The sequence below is a fragment of the Hippocampus guttulatus genome, chromosome 2 (assembly GCF_054856545.1).
Source record: "Hippocampus guttulatus isolate MCC_2025c chromosome 2, RoL_Hgut_1.0, whole genome shotgun sequence".
NCBI lineage: Eukaryota > Metazoa > Chordata > Actinopteri > Syngnathiformes > Syngnathidae > Hippocampus > Hippocampus guttulatus.
This window is the reverse complement of record NC_141262.1, coordinates 27,305,069-27,327,663: the sequence shown is the minus strand read 5'-3', so window position 1 is coordinate 27,327,663 and position 22,595 is coordinate 27,305,069. Positions and strand designations below refer to the sequence as shown.

The following is a 22,595-nucleotide window of genomic DNA, read 5'->3' as shown; positions in this document are numbered from 1 at the left end:
ATGAAATTTATTTGCATCCTAGGTTAAATAAAAATGCAACGACATCTCAAACAATGACAAATAATCATAATTGTGATTGTGCTAATTTCCAAAACTACTACTAAAAATAAGTTGTTCCGTATTAGATGTGTTGCGCGCTGTGCACCTCGACTTGTTATGATCCAGAGGCCCGGGCTAAACTGACCAATCAGGAGGAGGAGAGGCTGCGATTGTCCGGCTTGGAAGCCACACTCAGCCGCGCCACAGCTCCAGTGATCGGGCCGCGCAACTCCGTGGTGGTGGCGGCGGCAAGCGCGTCACGACAGCGCCTTGACCTGAGCTATCAAACTGGGAACTGTTGCGGCAAAGCTGGAAACACTTTGAAGGTGAATTACGGTGACTTTCATAAAACTTTGCGTTATCTGTGGTTTCTTTTTCGAGCCTAAGACGGGTCGTATTTTTAAGATAGCGTAGTTACAATTTAACTTCCTGTTGTGACTTGCAAAATAAAGTTATTTGAGTTGAAACCGAAAGAAAATTAGGAGAGCAGCGAGATTTATAGTGAAGGAAAGATGAGCTAGATTCCGGTTTTGTGAAAAATTCCCTAGTTGGCTTGGCACTGTAAGCATTTGTGCCAGGAATATTTTAAATGCTCCCGTAATTTCTCGAATGATTATTGCCAGTGAGACAGTCCAATCACAAATATAAGCGACTCATTTAAAAACATTTCCCTCGTACAAATAAAACTTGGGAAGATTCATAAACAGTTTGGTGTCGAATCCAGGGCGTGGAGCTGAAGTGTGACACGTTACGTCATTCCTGTGCTTTCATTCCTTGTCTGCACAGAAGAGTGTTATCGAAGTTCTTCAGAAAGCCACAAGTGTACACATGCAGTTATTGATTCGTTTGTTCGCGTTGATCGATGTGGCTCCGTAAATGCAATCATAAAAAATACCAACGCTAACCATTAAATATCTCCAAAATCATGTAATTACCTCGTGGTGCTATAGCGTTCAAAGCTTTTTTTTTAAATTAAAATTTTAAAAATCTGTAAAGCGTGTTTCAGCACATCAAGCTGACTGATTCTATATTATAAATCTCCAATATGTTTACCTCAAGCCACGATTTTGCCTTCGCATTGTTAGGTATTTTTCAAGGCATTTCTGTGCTATTTGGCAGAAATTTGAATTCCTTCTGAGAGAAAGAATCTACAGTACTGACTTTGCAGCTTTACAAAATTTCAGCAGGATGATATCGGCGCAACGCTGTGTCACTTATGAAATGCTAAAATTGATGCCTTCAATCAAGTCAAAACTCAGAACATTCATGAATAGTTTTGAACAATTCCTGCCTGTATTTTTTTTGTACTGATTAATTTAGACCATGTCTGACGTCGAGCTGGTCAAGAAAATGCTGAGAGTCATCCTACAAGCCAACAAGGGTGGAATGTCGCTGTCCCGTCTGCAGTCTGAGTACAAGGAGCTGACCGGTGAACAGATTCCATATAAACAGATGGGGCACAGCCATCTGGACACTCTACTAGCCAGCATGCCCTCTGTCGTCCGCGTGGAACGCAGCCGTTCTGGAGAGGTGAGAGGTTGCTCTCAAACAGTCTGAGAAGATTTTGACAATCAAAGTCACAAGTCATCACTAATATGGGAATTTGTATACCTGCAGATAGTCTATTTTGCTTCTGTCGACAAAGAGACGGCCCATGTTGCCAAGGTGATGGCTCGCCAGCGGACTTCCAAGAAGACTGGACGACCCCACATGGTCAACACCCAAATGAGGGTCAAACCCACGGCCCTGCTTGTCTTTAATGGTATAATCCAAGTCGTTGGATGGTTATAGTTGGGTTTACAAAGATGATGATGGTGGTAAAATAGTGAGGCTGTAAAATAGTGAATGATATTTCTTGACAGAAAAAAACAAAACAGCAGACATTGTGTGACTTCTGCGATTGGCTGGCAACCGGTTCAGGGTGTCCCCGTCTCCTGCCCGAAGACAGCTGGGATAGGCTCCAGCACGTCCGCGACCCTTGTGAGGATAAGCGGGATAGAAAATGAAGGGATGGATGGATTGTGGGACTTAAAACGCATGAGTGTGTGTGTGTGTGTGTGTGTAATCTTCGTTACTGGAATTGTAACGCACTCAACAATGAATATGCTTCGTAATACTCTGAAGTGAGATCATATGAACAGTTTTGCAGTCAGACTCATGCAGTTGCCGCTCACATATACCCTGATGTGACGTCTCCACACAGACACTCCTCTGGTGCTATCGTTTGCAGCGCCTCCGCTAGAGAGTGTGATTCCGCAGAATACGAAAGGAGTCGGAGAAGGTGGTGGAGGGGTGAGGGGGATATTGTAGGAGGATGAGACAGCAATGCTGGGGTAGGGCTTGCGTAGGGGCTGGAAAAGGAGCCAGTGAGAATACGAGATAGCAGCAGCCGAATCATGCATCAGCCTCTCCATCGCTCCTTCAGCACCTGCGATTTTGATATTCAGGGAGAGTAAGCGCTCGGACTGTGAGCGTGCCGACATGACGCTCGTCTGCAGGACGTAACAATTACCGTACGTACGCATGGCTGGATGACTGATTGACTCGAAGTATTTGGGAAATGTTTCTGGGTCATTGTGACTCTTGGTTGTGAGCAAAAGGCAGACTACACCCTGGATTGTTGACTGTGGGCGTGGAGGGAGGGAGAAAGGGTGCTTTAAATCAATACATAGGCGAAAGATCTTTAAATTAAAAGTGTAGTGTCAAGAGATGACCTCTCGTATGACACATGCCCTCCCATCAGACACTTGTCTCAGCATCCTGTGTGTGTGTGTGTGTGTTTGTGTGTACGTGTGCCTCGATGCAGCAAAACCTCAAACCTCCCTGAGGCAGCCGAGCCACCGCGGACGAGGTGGCGTGAGAGGCGGCGGCGGCCGAGGCTCCGGACATGGAGACTTTAGGCAGTCGAGGGACGTGAGGGATGGCCAGGCGGAGGGTAGGACGGCGGCGCAACAGTCGAAGATGGCCAACCACAACACACCCAACAGGTAAATAATAAACACGTGGCTCTCTGGAATAAGCTCCAGCCACGGTTTGACTATTGACTCGGGCGAGAGGGGTAGGCGGGGGGCAAGCACAACTGACATCATCGTCGGCCTTCAGCGGCACAATGGGACGTCCTGGTCCCAGCCCGGTGTACTGGCGGGGGCTTCTGAGCCCCGAGTAGGCGGGGTGTAAACCTTCCTAATCCCCTTCTATTCTCTGGTAGATTAAAGCATCTGAACCAATACAGAGCGAATCAGCACATCCAATGGAGCCCTCTCGATCTTTCATTGAGGCAGCAGGCCTGTGGCACTGCGCATGCGTGCCCGCGTGTAGGACCTCGATTTGCTTCTGTCACAGGAAGTTGTAAATTAATCACGATGGAAATAAATGGGAGGCTAAATGAACAAACAACAACAAAAATAAAACCCGAAGTTGATGCTGTCCTTGATCTGCAAATTGAGATTTGATCTCCTAAAACAGGACTGACTTTTAGCTTTGGGCTCTTCGCAATGTGAGCCAGAGCCAGTACTTGCTATTCTTGGAAAACTTAAGACTAAGGTCCCCTGTCCAGGTCTGAAAAGAGGATGACGCTCCCGTCACGCTTCCAGAAGGAGGTCCAGGCTCACCTCTCCAGAAACTCCCAACTCACGACTCGTAAGTCTGATCGCCTTTGTTTTGTCTCGCTGAATACAGAGCAAGAGAGAACACCGCTCGACGCTTTCCACAGATGCAAACAAACTTTTCACCTTGATTTATTTGACATCAGGTTTTCATAATCATAATAATAATGACAATAACATATGTTACTGTCGTCATATATTTATGAATTAAGGGTGACACGCAGCAACAGGTGGATTTTTTTTTTCCTGTGACATCACGGGTATAAATCACAGCGCATGGTAAGATCAAGGTTTTATCGGTCAAACATAAAAATATCAAATATTTCAAAAACCTGATGTGCTAGAGAAAAAAATAAATAAAGGCATTTTTGAAATCGGGGGTCCAAAATACACTCAGGGACACACACACTTTTTTCAACATTTTCAACATTGTAAACGCGTCCTGCTGTGTCCTCGCCTCCTCCAGAACCTTCACACTCGAATGAGAATTTGGACTGCGGCAAAGGCAAAGTCTACAACCCTCAGCAGGTCCAGAACTGCATCAAGGAGATCCTGTCCCAGTACAGCAACGGCCTCTGGTTGTCCAAGCTGCCGCAGATCTACAAAGAGCTTTATAAACAGGACCTGCCAACCGAGGCCATTCGAGACCTGGAGACCTGGAAGCACATTTGCACTGTACGTTCTTTGCCTATTTCCTGCCACCGTGTCAATCAAATGATTGCCTAATCGGCGTCTTCCGCTTGGTCCAGGTAGAGAGAACATGCAGCAGTAACCCATCTGAGCTTCTTCTCTACGCTGCCAAGGAGCAGACCACCACAAGCGCCCCCGCTTCCGCTGGTGCCCCGCCTTCAACCCCCCCATCAGACAAGCCCCCGCGATCCCCCCCCGAGCACCAGAAGCCCCAACTTAAACGCTCCGGCTCGCAGCCTCCTCCGTCAGGGTCCCCTCCATCGCCTCTTCCCCGCTCCCAGCCGGCTCCCCTTAGCCCCGAGCTGAAGCAGAAACTGGAGGATCTGCTGCAGAAGTATTCCAGCGGCTTGTGGGCCCACGCGCTGCCTAAGCTCTTCCAGGACACCTATAAAGTCAGTCGGGAAGGAAAAAAAAAATGCCATCAAGCTTTTCATTTGTGTTTTGTGGTGCGCTCGAAATTGCTCGTTTTTTTTTTTTTTTTTTTTTTTTTTTAAATCAGACCAAACTGCCTGGACACGTCCTCGATAACCTTCAGCTCCTCTCCGACATCTGCACCATCGACTACCCGATGCCCGACAACCCCAAGAGGGCCATCATGTACAGGAGGAGCAGCACCGGCGGAGGCGCAGGAGAGGAGAACCGTAGCAGGAGAGGCTCGTCGGCCAGTGAGGGGGAACAGAAAGTGAAGCCGGAGGCAGCGAAGAGATCGCGTGATCACTCGGTACCCCCCCTGCAGATCCCCAAAGAGGAATATCCCTCCGTGCTGGTGGTGGACGCCACAAACACCAATGAAGTCGTTTTGAGGTACGCGGGGAAGTTTTGGAAGCGCATTCAATTGGTCGATCTCACTTGTGTCCTGCCGTGTTTCAAAAGGTACGTCGGTGAGAGCTACTCGCAGGCTCAGGAGCGGATGGAGGATGAAATGAGGGAATTTTACGGGACGGACAAGCACAAGTTGACGCCGTGCGCCTCTCCGTTGTCGGGCCAACTGGTGGCCGTCAAAACCGAGGAGGAGGAAGTTCTCAGAGCTCAGGTGTGCGAGCTCATGATGGAGAAGGTCAAGGTGAGAGGTCGTCAAGGACTTTGCTGAAGGATTTCATGACAAGCAGCTCCGTTTTTACATCAAGGATTTGAAATTGCCCCCCACCCCTTCCCCACCCCCCTTGGCTTCACAGGTGCACTTTGTGGATCACGGTTTCTCCGAAGTGGTTAGCAAAGCCAAAGTTTTCGAGCTGCCCGAGAAGTTCTACAAACTCCCTTTCCAAGCCACCAAGAGCAAACTGGCAGGTGGGCCAAAGTCGTGTTGCCATGGCAACAAAGAAAAGAACACAAAGCGCAGCCCTCCTCCAGCGTGCATGATGGAGTTTTTGTGCGCGCAGGCCTGGAGCTCTTCCACCGGGAGCCCGCCGTGCTGAAGACCTTCGAGGCCATGGCGAGCGGCCGCATCCTATTGGCCGAAATCCTGCAGAGAGGGCAGACGCCCTTGATGGTGTTGTACGACACGTCGCAGGATGACGACGTCAACATCAACGCCGCCTGCATGAAAGCCCTGCAGGACAAGAGCCTCATCAGTCCCTTGCAGGTAAAAAAAAAAAAAGGGAGATTTGAGGATGGAAGCGCGGCACGCCAGACTCTGATTGGCTGCGTTGCTCAGGTCAACAGCGCTTACATGAACGTGAGCATCACCAGCGTGTGCTCCGACGGGACCTTCTACTGTCAGCTGCCTTCCCGAGGACTCGCCAAACTCAATCAGATCCTCGACAGCATCGAGACGTACTTCCACTCGCAGGTGACGCGCCGTCGTTCGTACGGTTTTGAGTTGAATCGCAACGTTCCCCGGCGAGGTGGCGTTTGCCCGACTCAAAAGCCTCCGAAAAGTCTTTTCGTGTGAATGCGTGATGGGCGTGTCAAGTTAGTGGACAGATTGAGATTAGGGTCGGTAATCTGGATTTGATGCTTCGCCAAGCCACTTAGGATGCGAGCGGCGCCGTGCCGCCACTCTCCTTTGAAAGCTTTACGTCCGTGTTGAGGTAAACACGGCTTTTGGCGAGCGGAGGCAACGGCGAAGAAAACATCACGCTTTTGATGTGCAAGCGTGAGAAAATGCTTATTTCTCACAGGTAACGTCAGAGTTTTTGGTGTCCAGGCCGTTCTGCGGCAAAGGATGCGTGGCTCGCTACAAAAGCAAATGGTCCCGTGTAGAAGTAAGTTGGCACAATAAGGAGCAAATTGACGCCCCCCCCCCCGGCGCGTGCCGTTGACGCTTTCCGATGTCTGCCTAGATCACAAATCTACATGGCAGCAGAGTGTTGGACATCCTCTTCCTTGATGTGGGTGTCCAGGCCTCCGTGGAAGTGTTTGAGCTCAGGGAGATTCCACAGAAGTTTCTCTGTGACCTCATGGCCATCCCACCACAGGTTGGCATGAATTAAAAAAAAATAATAATAATAATATTGGGAAGAAGCAATTGATTCTGTTCTCCAACCCGTGTTTAGGCTGTCAAATGTTGCCTGGCAGACCTTTCGGTCAGCGTCGGATCCTGGACTCCAGATTCGGTCCAGTGGCTTCGGGAGAAAGTTCTCAACACCACCGACTGCAGCATGAAGGTAATTGAGTCGATTTTTTATTTGATTTTTTTTTTTTTTTTTTAATCGCCTACTGAAGAATATGCATGCCTCACCACCTTTATATCGCTATAAAATCGATGTCCTCACATGAAATCGGCACCTCAAGGTGGCCACGGTGGACAAAAGCAAACAGTGCGTCTACGTTCACCTCTTCACTGACAAGAACTTCCACGACCCAGCTTGTAGTCTCAACCACCAGATGGCCCGGTCTGACCTTTTCAAACAGCAACCCGATGTCTACCTGACGAGCCACAGGTCACTTTAACACGTCGGGAAAAACAACGTGAAACATTTTTCCTTCACTTCATTGCTGTTTTTTTTTATTTTTATTTTTTTTTTTGTCATGACTCGCAGTCCCATCAAGATCTCGACACTCGCCGCACCCGGCAAGACATCGAGCGGCGGTGACATCACAAACGGCAGTCCGAAGTCTTCTTCGGTCGTGAGCAAGCCTCATCTCAGAAGGGTTCCGTCCGGACCCAAAGCAAGTGCCAGCAGCTCACCTGGGGCTCAGTCAGTCGCCTCCTCCTCTTTCCAGCTGCCACCCTTGCTCACGCTGCCCCCTGCAGGTCATCATCTCAATTCATTTTGGGCTTCCTTCCAATCCTGGCTGGCCTGTTTTCTCAAGCTGAGCCGTGATTGGTTGTTACCTGAGCAACTGTGATGTCATTTTCACTTGACAGCAAGTGGCAAAATGGCCGCCCCCCTCAGTTGGACACAAGTGTTGTGGATTTTATTGCATAACTCATATTACACAAACACAATGTCATGCTTAGACAAGTGGGGCGGCACGCAACGTGTGAAAGGAAAGAACATTTTGGGGTTGACTTCCCCTTTAAGAAATTCAGCAGATAAAAAGAAGCTTTTTGTATCAACAAAACATCAGGCTAAACAGTGACTTGAATCCAAATATTTTTTTCTTCAGTGACATCGCTAACATCTGAACTAATACGACCCATGTAATTCAACTTTAAGGAATGACTTAATATTACAAAATAATATTCTAGTTAGTGATAGAAATGTAAACGCTGGAGCGATGCCAACTCACCAGGATGGCTCGTTCAGCCGTGAGTGGCTGTACACGAGACGACCCTGTCACATTTTCACGATTGCACTCTTTTCATAAGACGCGCATATATTTCTATGACCAGGACACATAAGTTGTGATATACATCTAAAAATATGTTCTCTATTTGAATGTATGCTTCACATCGGTTGACTCCGATAATAAAAGCGCCCCTCACGCCAAGGCTGGAAAACAGAGGGGCATTTTTCATCTAAAATGCTGCAGTATGGGTAAAGGGCAGGCGCATCAGACCAATACTGTATCAAGCCTCATACCCCCAGCTCCAAAAAATATAGCCCAAACAAAACAACTCGACCTTTGGACCAAGTTTTTGTGATTCTTAAGTCGTTCTTGGCAATAAGATAAGATAAGATATCCCTTTATTTGACCCGCAATGGGGAAATTACAGTCAGAATTCAGAAAGGAAAACGCTGGGTAGGGAGAGGGGAAAAAAAACCCCACGCTCGAACTATCCTCTTCTGAGGATAATTTAAGTCCAGGATAAAAAAAAAAATGGGTCAATCAACATTTATGTATATACATGCCGTGACTGTTTTTTAAAATTTTCTTCGTCACTTCCAGGAAACAACATGGACGTGTACATATCAGTGGCGTGCCATCCAGGCCACTTTGTCCTCCAGCCCTGGAGGGATATGTACAAACTGGTGGTGCTGATGGGGGAGATGATCCTCTTTTACAACCAAACCGATGAAAGACCTCTCCACGTGCAGAAGAATCACGTCTATGCCGCTAAGGTGGAGAACAAGTGAGTGAAGCGCGTCACAAGTCGGGCGTCACCCAAATGTTTTTTTGTTTTTTTTTCTGAACGCGCGTGTGCTCCTCCACCGCACAGCTGGTATCGCGTTTTGGTGAAGGGCGTTCTCAGCAACGGGCTGGTGTCCGTGTACGAGTTGGACTACGGGAAGCACGAGCTGGTCAGCTGCACGCAGCTCAGAGTTCTAAACAAGGAGTTCCGACAGCTGCCCTTCCAGGGAATCACCGCTCAGCTGGCTGGTGAGTCTCAATTCCAAAGCCCAGATAACATCGCCGCCCGGCCGCTTACTTTTCAACCGACAAGAACCGTCTCGCCTCCCAGGAGTGAAGACCAGGCAGTGGTCCGAGGAGGCGTCCATCGTCTTCAGGAACCACGTAGAGAAGAAGCCCCTCGTGGCCCAGCTGGAGGCGGCGCAGGAAGCGGCGAACCCCTGGGACAGGAAGCTCACCGTCTTCCTGGTGGACACGTCGCAGCAAGACTGCGACATCTGGGTGCATGACATCATGGCGGAGTTTGTTGACGAACTCCCCGACCAATAAGGCAGTGGACAGTCATAGTTTGCGCTGAAGAGTTTGTCCATTTTCAAACCATTTCTGGGACTGAAAAGAATGGAACTATGAGACCACGGGTAAAGTGAAGCAGATATATTGCCCCCTGCTGCCCATATTTGAAACTACAACGAGCATTCGAACTTACCGATACTGTGATTTGCGTGACTGCGGTGCCACAGAAATAGTGACAAAAACACTGCTTAGCTGCGCCGTTTAAGTTGACGTTCAAGAGGCAATTATTCGCAATCCTTTCCAGGTCGCAAGCAGATATTTGACGTGAATGAATATAAGTCACTTTGACAATAATGTGCCACATTCCACTTGTTTTGAAATCCTGTCGACTGGATACAAGACTGAGGCGCACTGGGAACTAATTTATTACCGAATGGAATCTTACACCGCAATTTGCAATTTATTTAACAAGATTGAAAGACTTGTGGAATAAAGTCAATGTGAGAGGAGCACATTCTTGAGTGTTCATTTCATGTCCCCGTGGGGTGAAAAAAAGTTTCGATTTCTTTATTAAAACAGCAAAACATACGCAAGCTTCTTTACACGTCGCATCAAGCGTTCGGTGTTCCTTCGGTCGTCACACGATATCGTGTATGTTGCACTCCACACAGTAGATCGAGTATTGTTGTTGAGGGGTTGGATTCTGTGCGGGCGTCTGGCCGCTAGCGGATGGAGAGCATCATCACAAACTCTGAGGAGGACCAGAGAAACGACTTTATACAAATGAAACCTCCACGCCCCCAAAAAGGCTTGACTTTCTTCAAACCTTCAAAGTCAATATTTCCATCTGCATTGATGTCCAATTCCTTCAGGATGTCTTCCAGCTCTCCTTTCTTGAGCTTCTCCCCCAGCAGGCTTTTGGCCGCCTCCTTCATCTCGTCCTGCGTGATCTTGCCATCGCCGTCCAGGTCAAACTTGGCATGATGGCAACAAGACGGCAAAGGTCACGTGAAAGTATCCGTTCATCCAATCTGGTGATGTAAAAAAAACAAAACAAAACAAATCGAGGCCCACCTGCAAGAATGCCGACTGGAGCTCTTTGAGTCCGAGCATGTCTGCCGTCTCGCCCATCATTCTGGGTCCCATCAGTTCGGTAAAGTCTTCAAAGTCCATGAGCCCGCCCACTACGGAGGGAAGGATTGCAACATTAGCTGCAGAAATCGCTCAAGCAGGGATGGGCACATTCTGAGTGGCCATTTAATTAAAAATTGAAAAGTAACATGAAATGAAAGAATGAAATGCAGTATGAACAATGTACCTCAATAATATTACAATTTTGGGTGAGTTGTTTTTTGTAAAAGAAAAAAAAGTACTCTGTACAAAATGACTTCTTGCACTTCATGTTTGTTTCTTGTTTAACAGTTTTGTGCCATCCTTGAATGGTCATTTTTTTTTCGCATGAGGCCTCTGCACTGGAAGAAAAAAATTACAGGGTTATTTTGCTTGCTTCAAACCCTTTGGTGTTGCGATAGTACATCTTAGACATGCATATATGATTAAAAATGAAATACTTTGGATATTAACAGCACTTATGCATGTATGTTGCTTTGCATTGATGAGCTATTGTGGCCCCCCCTCCAGCATTTAAGCATTTAAGTTGCCCATGCCTGCACGGAAAGTGCGTTTGTGTCCTCACTTCTCATTTTGATCTGCTGCACTATCTCCAGCAGTTCCATCTCGGTGGGCATGTATCCCATGGTCCTCATGCACTCAGCCACATCTTTGTAGTTCAGGTAGCCGTCCTGGTCGTAGTCAAACTCCTTGAAGGCTTCTTGCAGCTCTGTCAAAACAAGGCGACGACCTTGAGAGCACCTTCCAAGAGTGGATTAGCGCCACTAAAACTTGAATTGGGCTGCGATGCGTGAGGAGCTACCAAATATACAGCAGCCTAGGGTAACCGTTCGTTTGAGTCAGTTTAATTTGCGAGACTTACCGTCTAATTCACCTTGTGCCAATTCTCTCTCCTGTTGAAAGACAGCAACACCGTCAAAGTTTTTGTCATATGTCCAATACGTTGACAGCGATGTGGCGCGGGGGAGACGTCTACAATATGACCCACCAAAATCACCTTTAAAAAGATTTTTAAAGGTGATTTTTTTTTTTTTGATATTTTTACGTTTTCAAAAATGTTCTTGCACTGTATGCTCTTTTCGTGATTCTAATGAGCTATTTTCTAATGTCTTTACTTTGATTTTAAATCTCGAACTCCTTTGTACGGTACGTGAATCATACTGAGTTAGATTGTGAATAGAATACGGGATCCATCAGTGATTCTCTTTTTTTGAGTACTGCCTAAGTACTGGGAAGCGTGTAAACAATCTGAAATATTGAAATGTATAGTAAGGCGTTTTTAGACGAAAAAAAGGACCAAGTATGGTAAGGCATTTTTAGCCCAAAAAAAACGACCATGTATAGTAAGGTGTTTTTAGCCGAAAAAAAACGACCATGAATAGTAAGGCGTTTTTAGCCGAAAAAAAGGACCATGTATAGTAAGGGGTTTTTAGCCCAAAAAAAAAAGGACCATGTATAGTAAGGCGTTTTTAGCCGAAAAACCCCCGACCATGAATAGTAAGGCATTTTTAGCCCAAAAAAAACAACCGTGTATGTATAGTAAGGTGTTTTTAGCCGAAAAAAAACGACCATGAATAGTAAGGCGTTTTTAGTCGAAAAAAAGGACCATGTATAGTAAGGCGTTTTTAGCCGAAAACCCCCCGACCATGAATAGTAAGGCGTTTTTAGCCGAAAACCCCCCGACCGTGTATGTATAGTAAGGTGTTTTTAGCCGAAAAAAATGACCATGTATAGTAAGGCGTTTTTAGCCCAAAAAAAGAAAACGACCATGTATAGTAAGGTGTTTTTAGCCGAAAAAAAAACGACCATGTATAGTAAGGCGTTTTTAGCCGACAAAAACGACCATGTATAGTTAGGCGTTTTTAGCCCAAAAAAAAGGACCATGTATAGTAAGGCGTTTTTAGAAGAAAAAAAGGACCATGTATAGTAAGGCGTTTTTAGAAGAAAAAAAGGACCATGTATAGTAAGGCGTTTTTAGACGAAAAAAACGACCATGTATAGTAAGGCATTTTTAGCCAAAAAAAAGGACCATGTATAGTAAGGCGTTTTTAGCCGAAAAAAAACCCCGACCATGAATAGTAAGGCGTTTTTAGCCAAAAAAAGGACCATGTATAGTAAGGCGTTTTTAGCCGAAAAAACCCCGACCATGAATAGTAAGGCGTTTTTAGCCGAAAAAAAGGACCATGTATAGTAAGGCGTTTTTAGCCGAAAAAAAAAACGACCATGTATGGTAAGGCGTTTTTAGCCGAAAAAAAAGGACCATGTATAGTAAGGCGTTTTTAGCCGAAAAAAAACCGACCATGAATAGTAAGGCGTTTTTAGCCGAAAAAAAGGACCATGTATAGTAAGGCGTTTTTAGCCGAAAAAAAAACGACCATGTATAGTAAGGCGTTTTTAGCCGAAAAAAACAACCATGTTTCGTAAGGCGTTTTTAGCCGAAAAAAACAACCAAGTATAGTAAGGCGTTTTTAGACGAAAAAAAGGACCATGTATAGTAAGGCGTTTTTAGCCGGAAAAAAATGACCATGAATAGTAAGGCGTTTTTAGCCAAAAAAAAGGACCATGTATAGTAAAGCGTTTTTAGACAAATAAAAGGACCATGTATTTAGCCGAAAAAAACGACCATGTATAGTCAGGCGTTCTTAGCCGAAAAAAAGGACCATGTATAGTAAGGCGTTTTTTAGCCGAAAAAAAGGACCATGAATAGTAAGGCGTTTTTAGCCGAAAAAAAGGACCATGTATAGTAAGGCGTTTTTAGCCGAAAAAAACGACCATGTATAGAAAGGCGTTTTTAGCCGAAAAAAACGACCATGTATAGTAAGGTGTTTTTAGCCGAAAAAAATGACCATGTATATATAGTAAGGCGTTTTTAGCCGAAAACAACGACCATATATTATTAGTAAGGCGTTTTTAGTCGAAAAAAAACGACCATGTATAGTAAGGCGTTTTTAGCCGAAAAAAACGACCATGTATAGTCAGGCGTTCTTAGCCGAAAAAAAGGACCATGTATAGTAAGGCGTTTTTTAGCCGAAAAAAACGACCATGAATAGTAAGGCGTTTTTAGCCGAAAAAAACGACCATGTATAGTAAGGTGTTTTTAGCCGAAAAAAATGACCATGTATATATAGTAAGGCGTTTTTAGCCGAAAACAACGACCATATATTATTAGTAAGGCGTTTTTAGTCGAAAAAAAACGACCATGTATAGTAAGGCGTTTTTAGCCGAAAAAAACGACCATGTATAGTCAGGCGTTCTTAGCCGAAAAAAAGGACCATGTATAGTAAGGCGTTTTTTAGCCGAAAAAAACGACCATGAATAGTAAGGCGTTTTTAGCCGAAAAAAAGGACCATGTATAGTAAGGCGTTTTTAGATGAAAAAAAGGACCATGTATAGTAAGGCGTTTTTAGCCGAAAAAAACGACCATGTATAGAAAGGCGTTTTTAGCCGAAAAAAACGACCATGTATAGTAAGGTGTTTTTAGCCGAAAAAAATGACCATGTATATATAGTAAGGCGTTTTTAGCCGAAAACAACGACCATATATTATTAGTAAGGCGTTTTTAGTCGAAAAAAAACGACCATGTATAGTAAGGCGTTTTTAGCCGAAAAAAACGACCATGTATAGTAAGGCTTTTTTAGTCGAAAAAAACGACCATGTATTGTCAGGCGTTTTTAGCCCGAAAAAAAAAAACGACCATGTATAGTTTTAGCCCAAAAAAAACCGACCATGTATAGTAAGGCGTTTTTAGCCGAAAAAAGCATCCATGTATAGTAAAGCGTTTTTAGCCGAAAAAAAGGACCATGTATAGTAAGGCGTTTTTAGACGAAAAAAAGGACCATGTATTAGTAAGGCGTTTTTAGCCGAAAAAAACGACCATGTAAAGTAAGGCGTTTTTAGCCAAAAAACCCCGACCATGTATAGTTTTAGCCCCAAAAAAAAACGACCATGTATAGTAAGGCGTTTTTAGCCGAAAAAAGCATCCATGTATAGTAAAGCGTTTTTAGCCGAAAAAAAGGACCATGTATAGTAAGGCGTTTTTAGACGAAAAAAAGGACCATGTATTAGTAAGGCGTTTTTAGCCGAAAAAAACGACCATGTATAGTAAGGCGTTTTTAGCCGAAAAAAACGACCATGTATAGTAAGGCGTTTTTAGCCGAAAAAAACCCGACCATGAATAGTAAGGCGTTTTTAGCCGACAAAAACGACCATGTATAGTAAGGCATTTTTAGACGAAAAAAAGGACCATGTATAGTAAGGCGTTTTTAGACGAAAAAAAGGACCATGTATAGTAAGGCGTGGTCGTTTTTTTCGTCTGAAAATGCCTTACTATACATGGTAGTTTTTTTTAGATAACAACGCCTTACTATACATGGTCGTTTTTTTCGTCTAAAAATGCCTTACTATACATGGTCGTTTTTTTCGGCTAAAAACGCCTTACTACACATGGTCGTTTTTTTTCAGCTAAAAACGCCTTCCTATACATGGTCGTTTTTTTCGTCTAAAAACGCCTTACTATATACATGGTCGTTTTTTTCGTCTTAAAACGCCTTACTATACATGGTCGTTTTTTTCGTCTAAAAATGCCTTACTATACATGGTCGTTTTTTTCGTCTAAAAACGCCTTACTATACATGGTCGTTTTTTTCGGCTGAGAACGCCTTACTGTACATGGTTGTTTTTTTTGGGCTAAAACAAAACATGGTCGTTCTTTTTCAGCTAAAAACGCCTTATTAGACATGGTCGTTTTTTTTCGGCTAAAAACGCTTTACTATACATGGTCCTTTTTTTCGGCTAAAAACGCCTTACTATACATGGTCCTTTTTTTCGTCTAAATATGCCCTACTATACATGGTCCTTTTTTTCGGCTAAAAACGCCTTATTATTCATGGTCGTTTTTTTCCGGCTAAAAACGCCTTACTATACATGGTCGTTTTTTTCGGCTAAAAACGCTTTACTGTACATGGTCCTTTTTTTCGTCTAAAAACGCCCTACAATACATGGTCCTTTTTTTCGGCTAAAAACGCCTTAGTATTCATGGTCGTTTTTTTCGGGTTAAAAAGCCTTACTATACATGGTCATTTTTTTCATCTAAATATGACTTACTGTACATGGTCCTTTTTTTCGGCTAAAAAAGCCTTACGATACATGGTCGTTTTTTTTCAGCTAAAAACGCCTTACTATACATGGTCGTTTTTTTCGGCTAAAAACGCCTTACTATACATGGTGCTTTTTTTCGTCTAAAAACGCCTTACTATATATGGTCGTTTTTTTTCAGCTAAAAACGCCTTACTGTACATGGTCCTTTTTTTTCGTCTAAAAAAGCCGTACGATACATGGTCGTTTTTTTTCAGCTAAAAACGCCTTACTATACATGGTCGTTTTTTTCGGCTAAAAACGCCTTACTATACATGGTCCTTTTTTTCGTCTAAAAACGCCTTACTATATATGGTCGTTTTTTTCGGCTAAAAACGCCTTACTATACATGGTCCATTTTTTCGGCTAAAAACGGCTTAGTATTCATGGTCGTTTTTTTTTGGGCTAAAAACGCCTTACTATACATGGTCGTTTTTTTCGTCTAAAAATGCCTTACTATACATGGTCCTTTTTTTCGGCTAAAAACGCCTTACTATACATGGTCCTTTTTTTCGGCTAAAAACGCCTTACTATTCATGGTCGTTTTTTTTCGGCTAAAAACGCCTTACTATTCATGGTCTTTTTTTCCGGCTAAAAACGCCTTACTATACATGGTCCTTTTTTTTCGGCTAAAAACGCCTTACTATTCATGGTCATTTTTTTTGGGCTAAAAACGCCTTACTATATATGGATGTTTTTTTCGGCTAAAAACGCCTTACTATACATGGTTGTTTTTTTTTGGGCTAAAACTATACATGGTCGTTTTTTTTCGGCTAAAAACGCCTTACTATACATGGTCGTTTTTTTCGTCTAAAAATGCCCTACTATACATGGTTCTTTTTTTCAGCTAAAAACGCCTTATTATTCATGGTCGTTTTTTTCGGCTAAAAACGCCATATACATGGTCCTTTTTTTCGGCTAAAAACGCCTTACTATTCATGGTCGTTTTTTTCGTCTAAAAACGCCTTACTGTACATGGTCCTTTTTTTCGGCTAAAAACGCCTTAGTATTCATGGTCGTTTTTTTTCGGCTAAAAACGCCTTACTATACATGGTCTTTTTTTTCGGGTTAAAAAGCCTTACTATACATGGTCATTTTTTTCATCTAAAAACGCCTTACTATACATGGTCGTTTTTTTTCGGCTAAAAAAGCCTTACGATAGATACATGGTGGGTTTTTTTTCAGCTAAAAACGCCTCACTATACATGGTCGTTTCTTTCCGCTAAAAACACCTTACTATACGTGGTCGAATTTTTTTTCGGCTAAAAACGCCTTACTGTTCATGGTCGTTTTTTTTCGGCTAAAAACGCCTTACTATTCATGGTCTTTTTTTTCGGCTAAAAACGGCTTACTATACATGGTCCTTTTTTTTCGGCTAAAAACGCCTTACTATTCATGGTCGTTTTTTTTGGGCTAAAAACGCCTTACTATACATGGATGTTTTTTTCGGCTAAAAACGCCTTACTATACATGGTGGTTTTTTTTTTGGGCTAAAACTATACATGGTCGTTTTTTTTTGGCTAAAAACGCCTTACTATACATGGTCGTTTTTGTCGGCTAAAAACGCCTTACTGTACATGGTCTTTTTTTTCATCTAAAAACGCCTTACTATACATGGTCCTTTTTTTCGGCTAAAAACGCCTTACTATTCATGGTCGTTTTTTTCGTCTAAAAACGCCTTACTGTACATGGTCCTTTTTTTCGGCTAAAAACGCCTTAGTATTCATGGTCGTTTTTTTCCGGCTAAAAACGCCTTACTATACATGGTCTTTTTTTTCGGGTTAAAAAGCCTTACTATACATGGTCATTTTTTTCGTCTAAAAACGCCTTACTATACATGGTCGTTTTTTTTCGGCTAAAAAAGCCTTACGATAGATACATGGTCGTTTTTTTTTCAGCTAAAAACGCCTCACTATACATGGTCGTTTTTTTCGGCTAAAAACACCTTACTATACGTGGTCGTATTTTTTTCGGCTAAAAACGCCCTTCTATACATGGTCGTTTTTTTCGGCTAAAAACGCCTTACTACACATGGTCATTTTTTTTCAGCTAAAAAAGCCTTACGATAGATACATGGTCGTTGTTTTTCAGCTAAAAACGGCTTACTATACATGGTCGTTTTTTTCGGCTAAAAACACCTTACTATACGTGGTCGTATTTTTTTCGGCTAAAAACGCCCTTCTATACATGGTCCTTTTTTTCGGCTAAAAACGCCTTAGTATTCATGGTCGTTTTTTTTCGGCTAAAAACGCCTTACTATACATGGTCTTTTTTTTCGGGTTAAAAAGCCTTACTATACATGGTCATTTTTTTCGTCTAAAAACGCCTTACTATACATGGTCATTTTTTTCGTCTAAAAACGCCTCACTATACATGGTCGTTTTTTTCGGCTAAAAACGCCTTACTGTTCATGGTCGTTTTTTTTCGGCTAAAAACGCCTTACTATTCATGGTCTTTTTTTCCGGCTAAAAACGCCTTACTATACATGGTCCTTTTTTTCCGGCTAAAAACGCCTTACTATTCATGGTCGTTTTTTTTGGGCTAAAAACGCCTTACTATACATGGATGTTTTTTTCGGCTAAAAACGCCTTACTATACATGGTCGTTTTTTTTTGGGCTAAAACTATACATGGTCGTTTTTTTTCGGCTAAAAACGCCTTACTATACATGGTCATTTTTTTCGGCTAAAAATGCTTTACTATACATGGTCGTTTTTTTCGTCTCGAAATGCCCTACTATACATGGTTCTTTTTTTCGGCTAAAAACGCCTTATTATTCATGGTCGTTTTTTTCGGCTAAAAATGCCTTAATATACATGGTCGTTTTTGTCGGCTAAAAACGCCTTACTATACATGGTCGTTTTTTTCGGCTAAAAACGCCTTACTGTACATGGTCTTTTTTTTCATCTAAAAACGCCTTACTATACATGGTCCTTTTTTTCGGCTAAAAACGCCCTTCTATACATGGTCGTTTTTTTCGTCTAAAAACGCCTTACTGTACATGGTCCTTTTTTTCGGCTAAAAACGCCTTAGTATTCATGGTCGTTTTTTTTCGGCTAAAAACGCCTTACTATACATGGTCATTTTTTTTCGTCTAAAAACACCTTACTATACGTGGTCGTATTTTTTTCGGCTAAAAACGCCCTTCTATACATGGTCGTTTTTTTCGGCTAAAAACACCTTACTATACGTGGTCGTATTTTTTTCGGCTAAAAACGCCCTTCTATACATGGTCGTTTTTTTCGGCTAAAAACGCCTTACTATACATGGTCGTTTTTTTTCAGCTAAAAAAGCCTTACGATAGATACATGGTCGTTTTTTTTCAGCTAAAAACGCCTCACTATACATGGTCGTTTTTTTCGGCTAAAAACACCTTACTATACGTGGTCGTATTTTTTTCGGCTAAAAACGCCCTTCTATACATGGTCGTTTTTTTCGGCTTAAAACGCCTTACTATACATGGTCATTTTTTTCGGCTAAAAACGCCTTACTAATACATGGTGGTTTTTTTCGGCTAAAAACACCTTACTATACATGGTCCTTTTTTTCGGCTAAAAACGCCTTACTATTGATGGTCCTTTTTTTCGTCTAAAAACGCCTTTCTATACAGGGTCCTTTTTTTCTGGCTAAAAACGCCTTACTATACATGGTCCTTTTTTTCGTCTAAAATTGCCTTACTATACATGGTCCTTTTTTTCGGCTAAAAACGCCTTACTATTCATGGTCGTTTTTTTTCCGGCTAAAAACGCCTTACTATACATGGTCGTTTTTGTCGGCTAAAAACGCCTTACTATACATGGTCGTTTTTTTCGGCTAAAAACACCTTACTATACATGGTCGTATTTTTTTCGGCTAAAAACACCTTACTATACATGGTCATTTTTTTTCGGCTAAAAACACCTCACTATACATAGTTGTTTTTTTTGTTAAAACGCCTTACTATTCATGGTTGTTTTTTTTCGGCTAAAAACACCTTAGCATGGTCGTTTATTTCGTTGAAAAAAGCCTTACTACACATGGTCATTTTTTTCGTTATTCACAAGTTATTCACGTTTAGTTTTTGGTGGCAAATATTCCGCCCCACAGCATCAAACCTAGTTTAGTTTCGGTTGTAAAGTGTCCTAGAGTGTCTTGAAAGATGCTTATGAATGAAATGTATTATTATTATTATAAGAAATTTCAGGGTTTTTTTTTACTGACCATTCATTGTTCATGACATGTACAAATGTTTTTTTTCCTAACACACTGTCCATTTTTGCTTTCTTACAATTCTTACAGCCGCTGTGAGACCTAACAGCCTAACATCTTGGGCCTCAGACCAGGAAATTGATGTCACAATCAAAAGATGGCTACATGTGGCTCCTGATCAGGGTGGTGACACGAAGGAGAGCATGAGAAGAAAAGAGGACATGGAGAGCGCAACAATTTGATGGACAGAAAAATACCGTTCAAGAGTAAGCTGCATCCCAATTTGGACTTTGTGTTCACTGTTAAATAAAGAAAAGTGCATTTTTTCCAGTGTATGTGGAGTTATACAGTATGTGAGGTTCACAAATTATGACAATAAACATATTTTTATAACAGTCGTTTTTGAGATTTATTTTTTTAATGTGGGTCAAATGTGGCTCATGAAAGATGTGGCTTAGTTGAGGTTGAATTCAGGCTGATATCAGGAACCTGTTCTGGCCCAGCGTCGGGCCGGAGTAGGGCCAGATATGGTTTTACAATGCGGCTGAGATCTGGGCCGAATGCGGCCCACATCATGGACGCCAGACGTGGGCCACTGCAGGACCGTCATTCATTGAGGTATGTGGGCCAGACCAATTTTGCTGACTGGGTCGTAACACCCCTCGATTTTTGATTTTTTTTTTTTTTGCGTTAATGAAAAAAAAACCCCTGATATTCACACGATTTTACAGAAAGTAAAGAACACATGTTGGACAAAATTAAGCGTGGAAAAATAAATACGCAAGTCCACTTTTTTTTAGGCATCGGCATTATAAAGTACTTATCTGTTAAGTTTACTTCATTGTACTTGTGGAGTTACACTTCACGCGACAAGAAAGAGGTCGTCTACTCACAGCCCCGAACACACTATTCAGCACAGAATTGTAGACTTTGTTCATGCTGTCGTTGTGTTTCTTGGATTTTTTGGATGACTTCTTTGGTGTCTCGGACGCCGAGCCCGATGGAGACGCTTGAGACGAGGCCGCTCCACTTTTGCAGGACCCACCCCCCCCCAAAGGCAACGTGAGTGGGCGCTCAAGTTTTTGGGGAGTGCACATGAATTTGAGAACACACGTGAGTTAGGAACTAATGGAATGAAACGTACCCATCTGTGGAAGTGGAATCTGCAGAAATCGTCGATGAAGTTCTCTCTCCTGCCTTGGACATGCTGAGTAAAAAAAATTTTAAAAAAAGAGAGAGAGGGGAAAATGTATGTCCGGAACGTGTTGCTAGGAGCTCGTTCACGCTTGTCTACGATTTCCTTACCTTCATTTGTTCTCCCCTCCCCAGGGTGAGAAAAGGAAACAGGACTGTGTCCAGAGTTACTCGACCCTTGCTGCCGGCTCTGATCTGAGAGGCTTAGCAACTAATTAGCGGGCTAAACGTGCTGCCAAATAAAGCTCAACGTCATAGCTGTGTGACCTTGGCCTGGAGGTTGCCCCAAATTCGACCAACTGAAGCCTTTCCGACGTGTGGTTCTGATAAGGAAACCAAAATATGATAATCATAAAAAATAAATAAGCATAATTAAATTGGCTACTCTTATCTTAATTAATGAGTAGAAGAAATTGAGCCACTTAACGAACAAGTGTATCATCATACCCAATGATGATGATGATGATGATTGTTATTACCACAGGATGCCTCCGAGTGGCGCGAGGGGGGAACGCCGGGGCTCTTGGGTCCCAGATGCGGCTAAATGCCCACCAGCCGGCGGGGAAGGAGGTGGGGCCTCACCGGAAGGTGAGGCGCCCAGGGCTCGCCCCGCCGGAACGGAGGGAAGTGGGAGTAGCCGCCCCACAACTCTCCTTAAACAAAAATTAGGCGAGGGCCCTTCTGAGGCCCGCACTGGGTGTGAACCTCGCGAGGCACCAGCGAGAGTCGTACCGGGTGTGGGACCCGGGAGGTGGGGCAAGTCCCTGACGGGGGCCGATTGCCCAAGAGGAGGAGGAGGGCGGCGCCAACAGTCTGTTGTCGTGAACTCATCCATTGGGGTTTGGCGCCGCCATGTGGTTGGTAGTGGTACAAGACAAGAGAAACTAACGACTGTTTTTTTTTTCAACATGGACTGTACAGTAAAACTAACAATGACATGAGGTTACAGTGTAGGAAGGCATTTTCTTTTCTTTTAGGAAAATGACATGACAGAAATTACAGGCATTTTGATTTTAAAGAAAACAATGTTGTAGTAAGGCGTTATTTTTTTGAGAACAGTGGCATGATGCAAGAGTAAGGTATCTTTAAGAAAAGCATGTCGTTTAATGACACTTAAAGACAGATGAACGATATGGTAAGCCAATTTAAAAAATATATAGAGTAAAGCATTTAAAATGACGTGAAGTATCGTACAGTGTTTTTTAATGGCTTTATACTAAGGCCATTTCTTTCATTTTTAAAACATGTTTAAGACCTACTTTGAAACCCTCACCCCAATTTCATCCACCACCATTTTCTGATCCGCTTTATCCTCACAAGAGTTGCGGGGCGTGCTGGAGTACCCGGAGAAAACCCGCGCAGACACGGGGGAGTACGTGCACTCCACACAGGAAGCAAGTTGGAATCAAACCCTGCACCTCTGCACTGTGAGGCGGATGTGCTAAGCAGTCGACCACCGTGCCGCCCCCTAATTTCATTATTTTCAAACGTATCAGGTCTTGCCAAAATATGTAAGATTGTTTACTAATAATAGTACACTATGGCCTGTGTGACTTACTTACCGTGATCAACGCAATGTGTTGCTGGCCCACTTTGTACTGAACTGGAGGTCTTCGCATGAGGCAAAGCTTCATCTTTGGGGTGT

At 43.1% G+C, this 22,595-nt stretch overlaps 2 protein-coding genes across 3 annotated transcripts; one reads left to right on the top strand and one right to left on the bottom strand.

Annotated features, from left to right (window-relative positions):
• Positions 1 to 6: 6 nt before the first annotated feature.
• tdrd7b (tudor domain containing 7 b) lies at positions 7 to 9,819 on the top strand. The gene is made up of 20 exons (XM_086105133.1): positions 7 to 365; positions 1,360 to 1,569; positions 1,657 to 1,801; positions 2,846 to 3,026; positions 3,596 to 3,678; positions 4,111 to 4,319; positions 4,394 to 4,726; positions 4,834 to 5,138; positions 5,208 to 5,397; positions 5,510 to 5,621; positions 5,714 to 5,916; positions 5,989 to 6,123; positions 6,455 to 6,538; positions 6,617 to 6,751; positions 6,830 to 6,940; positions 7,068 to 7,216; positions 7,316 to 7,530; positions 8,610 to 8,793; positions 8,881 to 9,041; positions 9,124 to 9,819. Exons 1-20 carry the CDS (start codon positions 126 to 128, stop codon positions 9,339 to 9,341), a joined length of 3,603 nt encoding a protein of 1,200 aa, XP_085961259.1. The 5' UTR covers positions 7 to 125; the 3' UTR covers positions 9,342 to 9,819.
• LOC147209325 (calcium-binding protein 2) lies at positions 7,678 to 21,655 on the bottom strand. 2 transcript variants are annotated; one of them, XR_015100214.1, is made up of 10 exons: positions 21,398 to 21,655; positions 21,062 to 21,273; positions 20,901 to 20,963; positions 20,650 to 20,785; positions 11,299 to 11,329; positions 11,002 to 11,145; positions 10,380 to 10,489; positions 10,132 to 10,279; positions 9,895 to 10,056; positions 7,678 to 9,401 (listed from the first exon to the last, which is right to left on the bottom strand). XR_015100214.1 is itself a non-coding variant. In XM_086105135.1 (9 exons), exons 3-9 carry the CDS (start codon positions 20,960 to 20,962, stop codon positions 10,028 to 10,030), a joined length of 660 nt encoding a protein of 219 aa, XP_085961261.1. In that variant the 5' UTR covers position 20,963; positions 21,062 to 21,273; positions 21,398 to 21,655; the 3' UTR covers positions 9,830 to 10,027. The 2 variants fall into 2 exon arrangements, 1 of the variants encoding a protein (XP_085961261.1); XM_086105135.1 differs by lacking the exon at positions 7,678 to 9,401 and having other exon boundaries at positions 9,830 to 10,056.
• Positions 21,656 to 22,595: the final 940 nt, after the last annotated feature.

Excerpts from the sequence above, each read along its gene's own strand:
- tdrd7b (XM_086105133.1), top strand. The coding sequence starts at position 126 with ATGTGTTGCGCGCTGTGCACCTCGACTTGTTATGATCCAGAGGCCCGG. Across the intron at positions 5,622-5,713 it reads CACCAAGAGCAAACTGGCAG|GCCTGGAGCTCTTCCACCGG; the intron begins GTGGGCCAAAGT and ends TTGTGCGCGCAG. Across the intron at positions 7,217-7,315 it reads GTCTACCTGACGAGCCACAG|TCCCATCAAGATCTCGACAC; the intron begins GTCACTTTAACA and ends CATGACTCGCAG.
- LOC147209325 (XM_086105135.1), bottom strand. The coding sequence starts at position 20,962 with ATGTCCAAGGCAGGAGAGAGAACTTCATCGACGATTTCTGCAGATTCC. Across the intron at positions 20,786-20,900 it reads GATTCCACTTCCACAGATGG|TGGAGCGGCCTCGTCTCAAG; the intron begins GTACGTTTCATT and ends GTCCTGCAAAAG. Across the intron at positions 11,330-20,649 it reads TGAATAGTGTGTTCGGGGCT|GAGAGAGAATTGGCACAAGG; the intron begins GTGAGTAGACGA and ends GTCTTTCAACAG.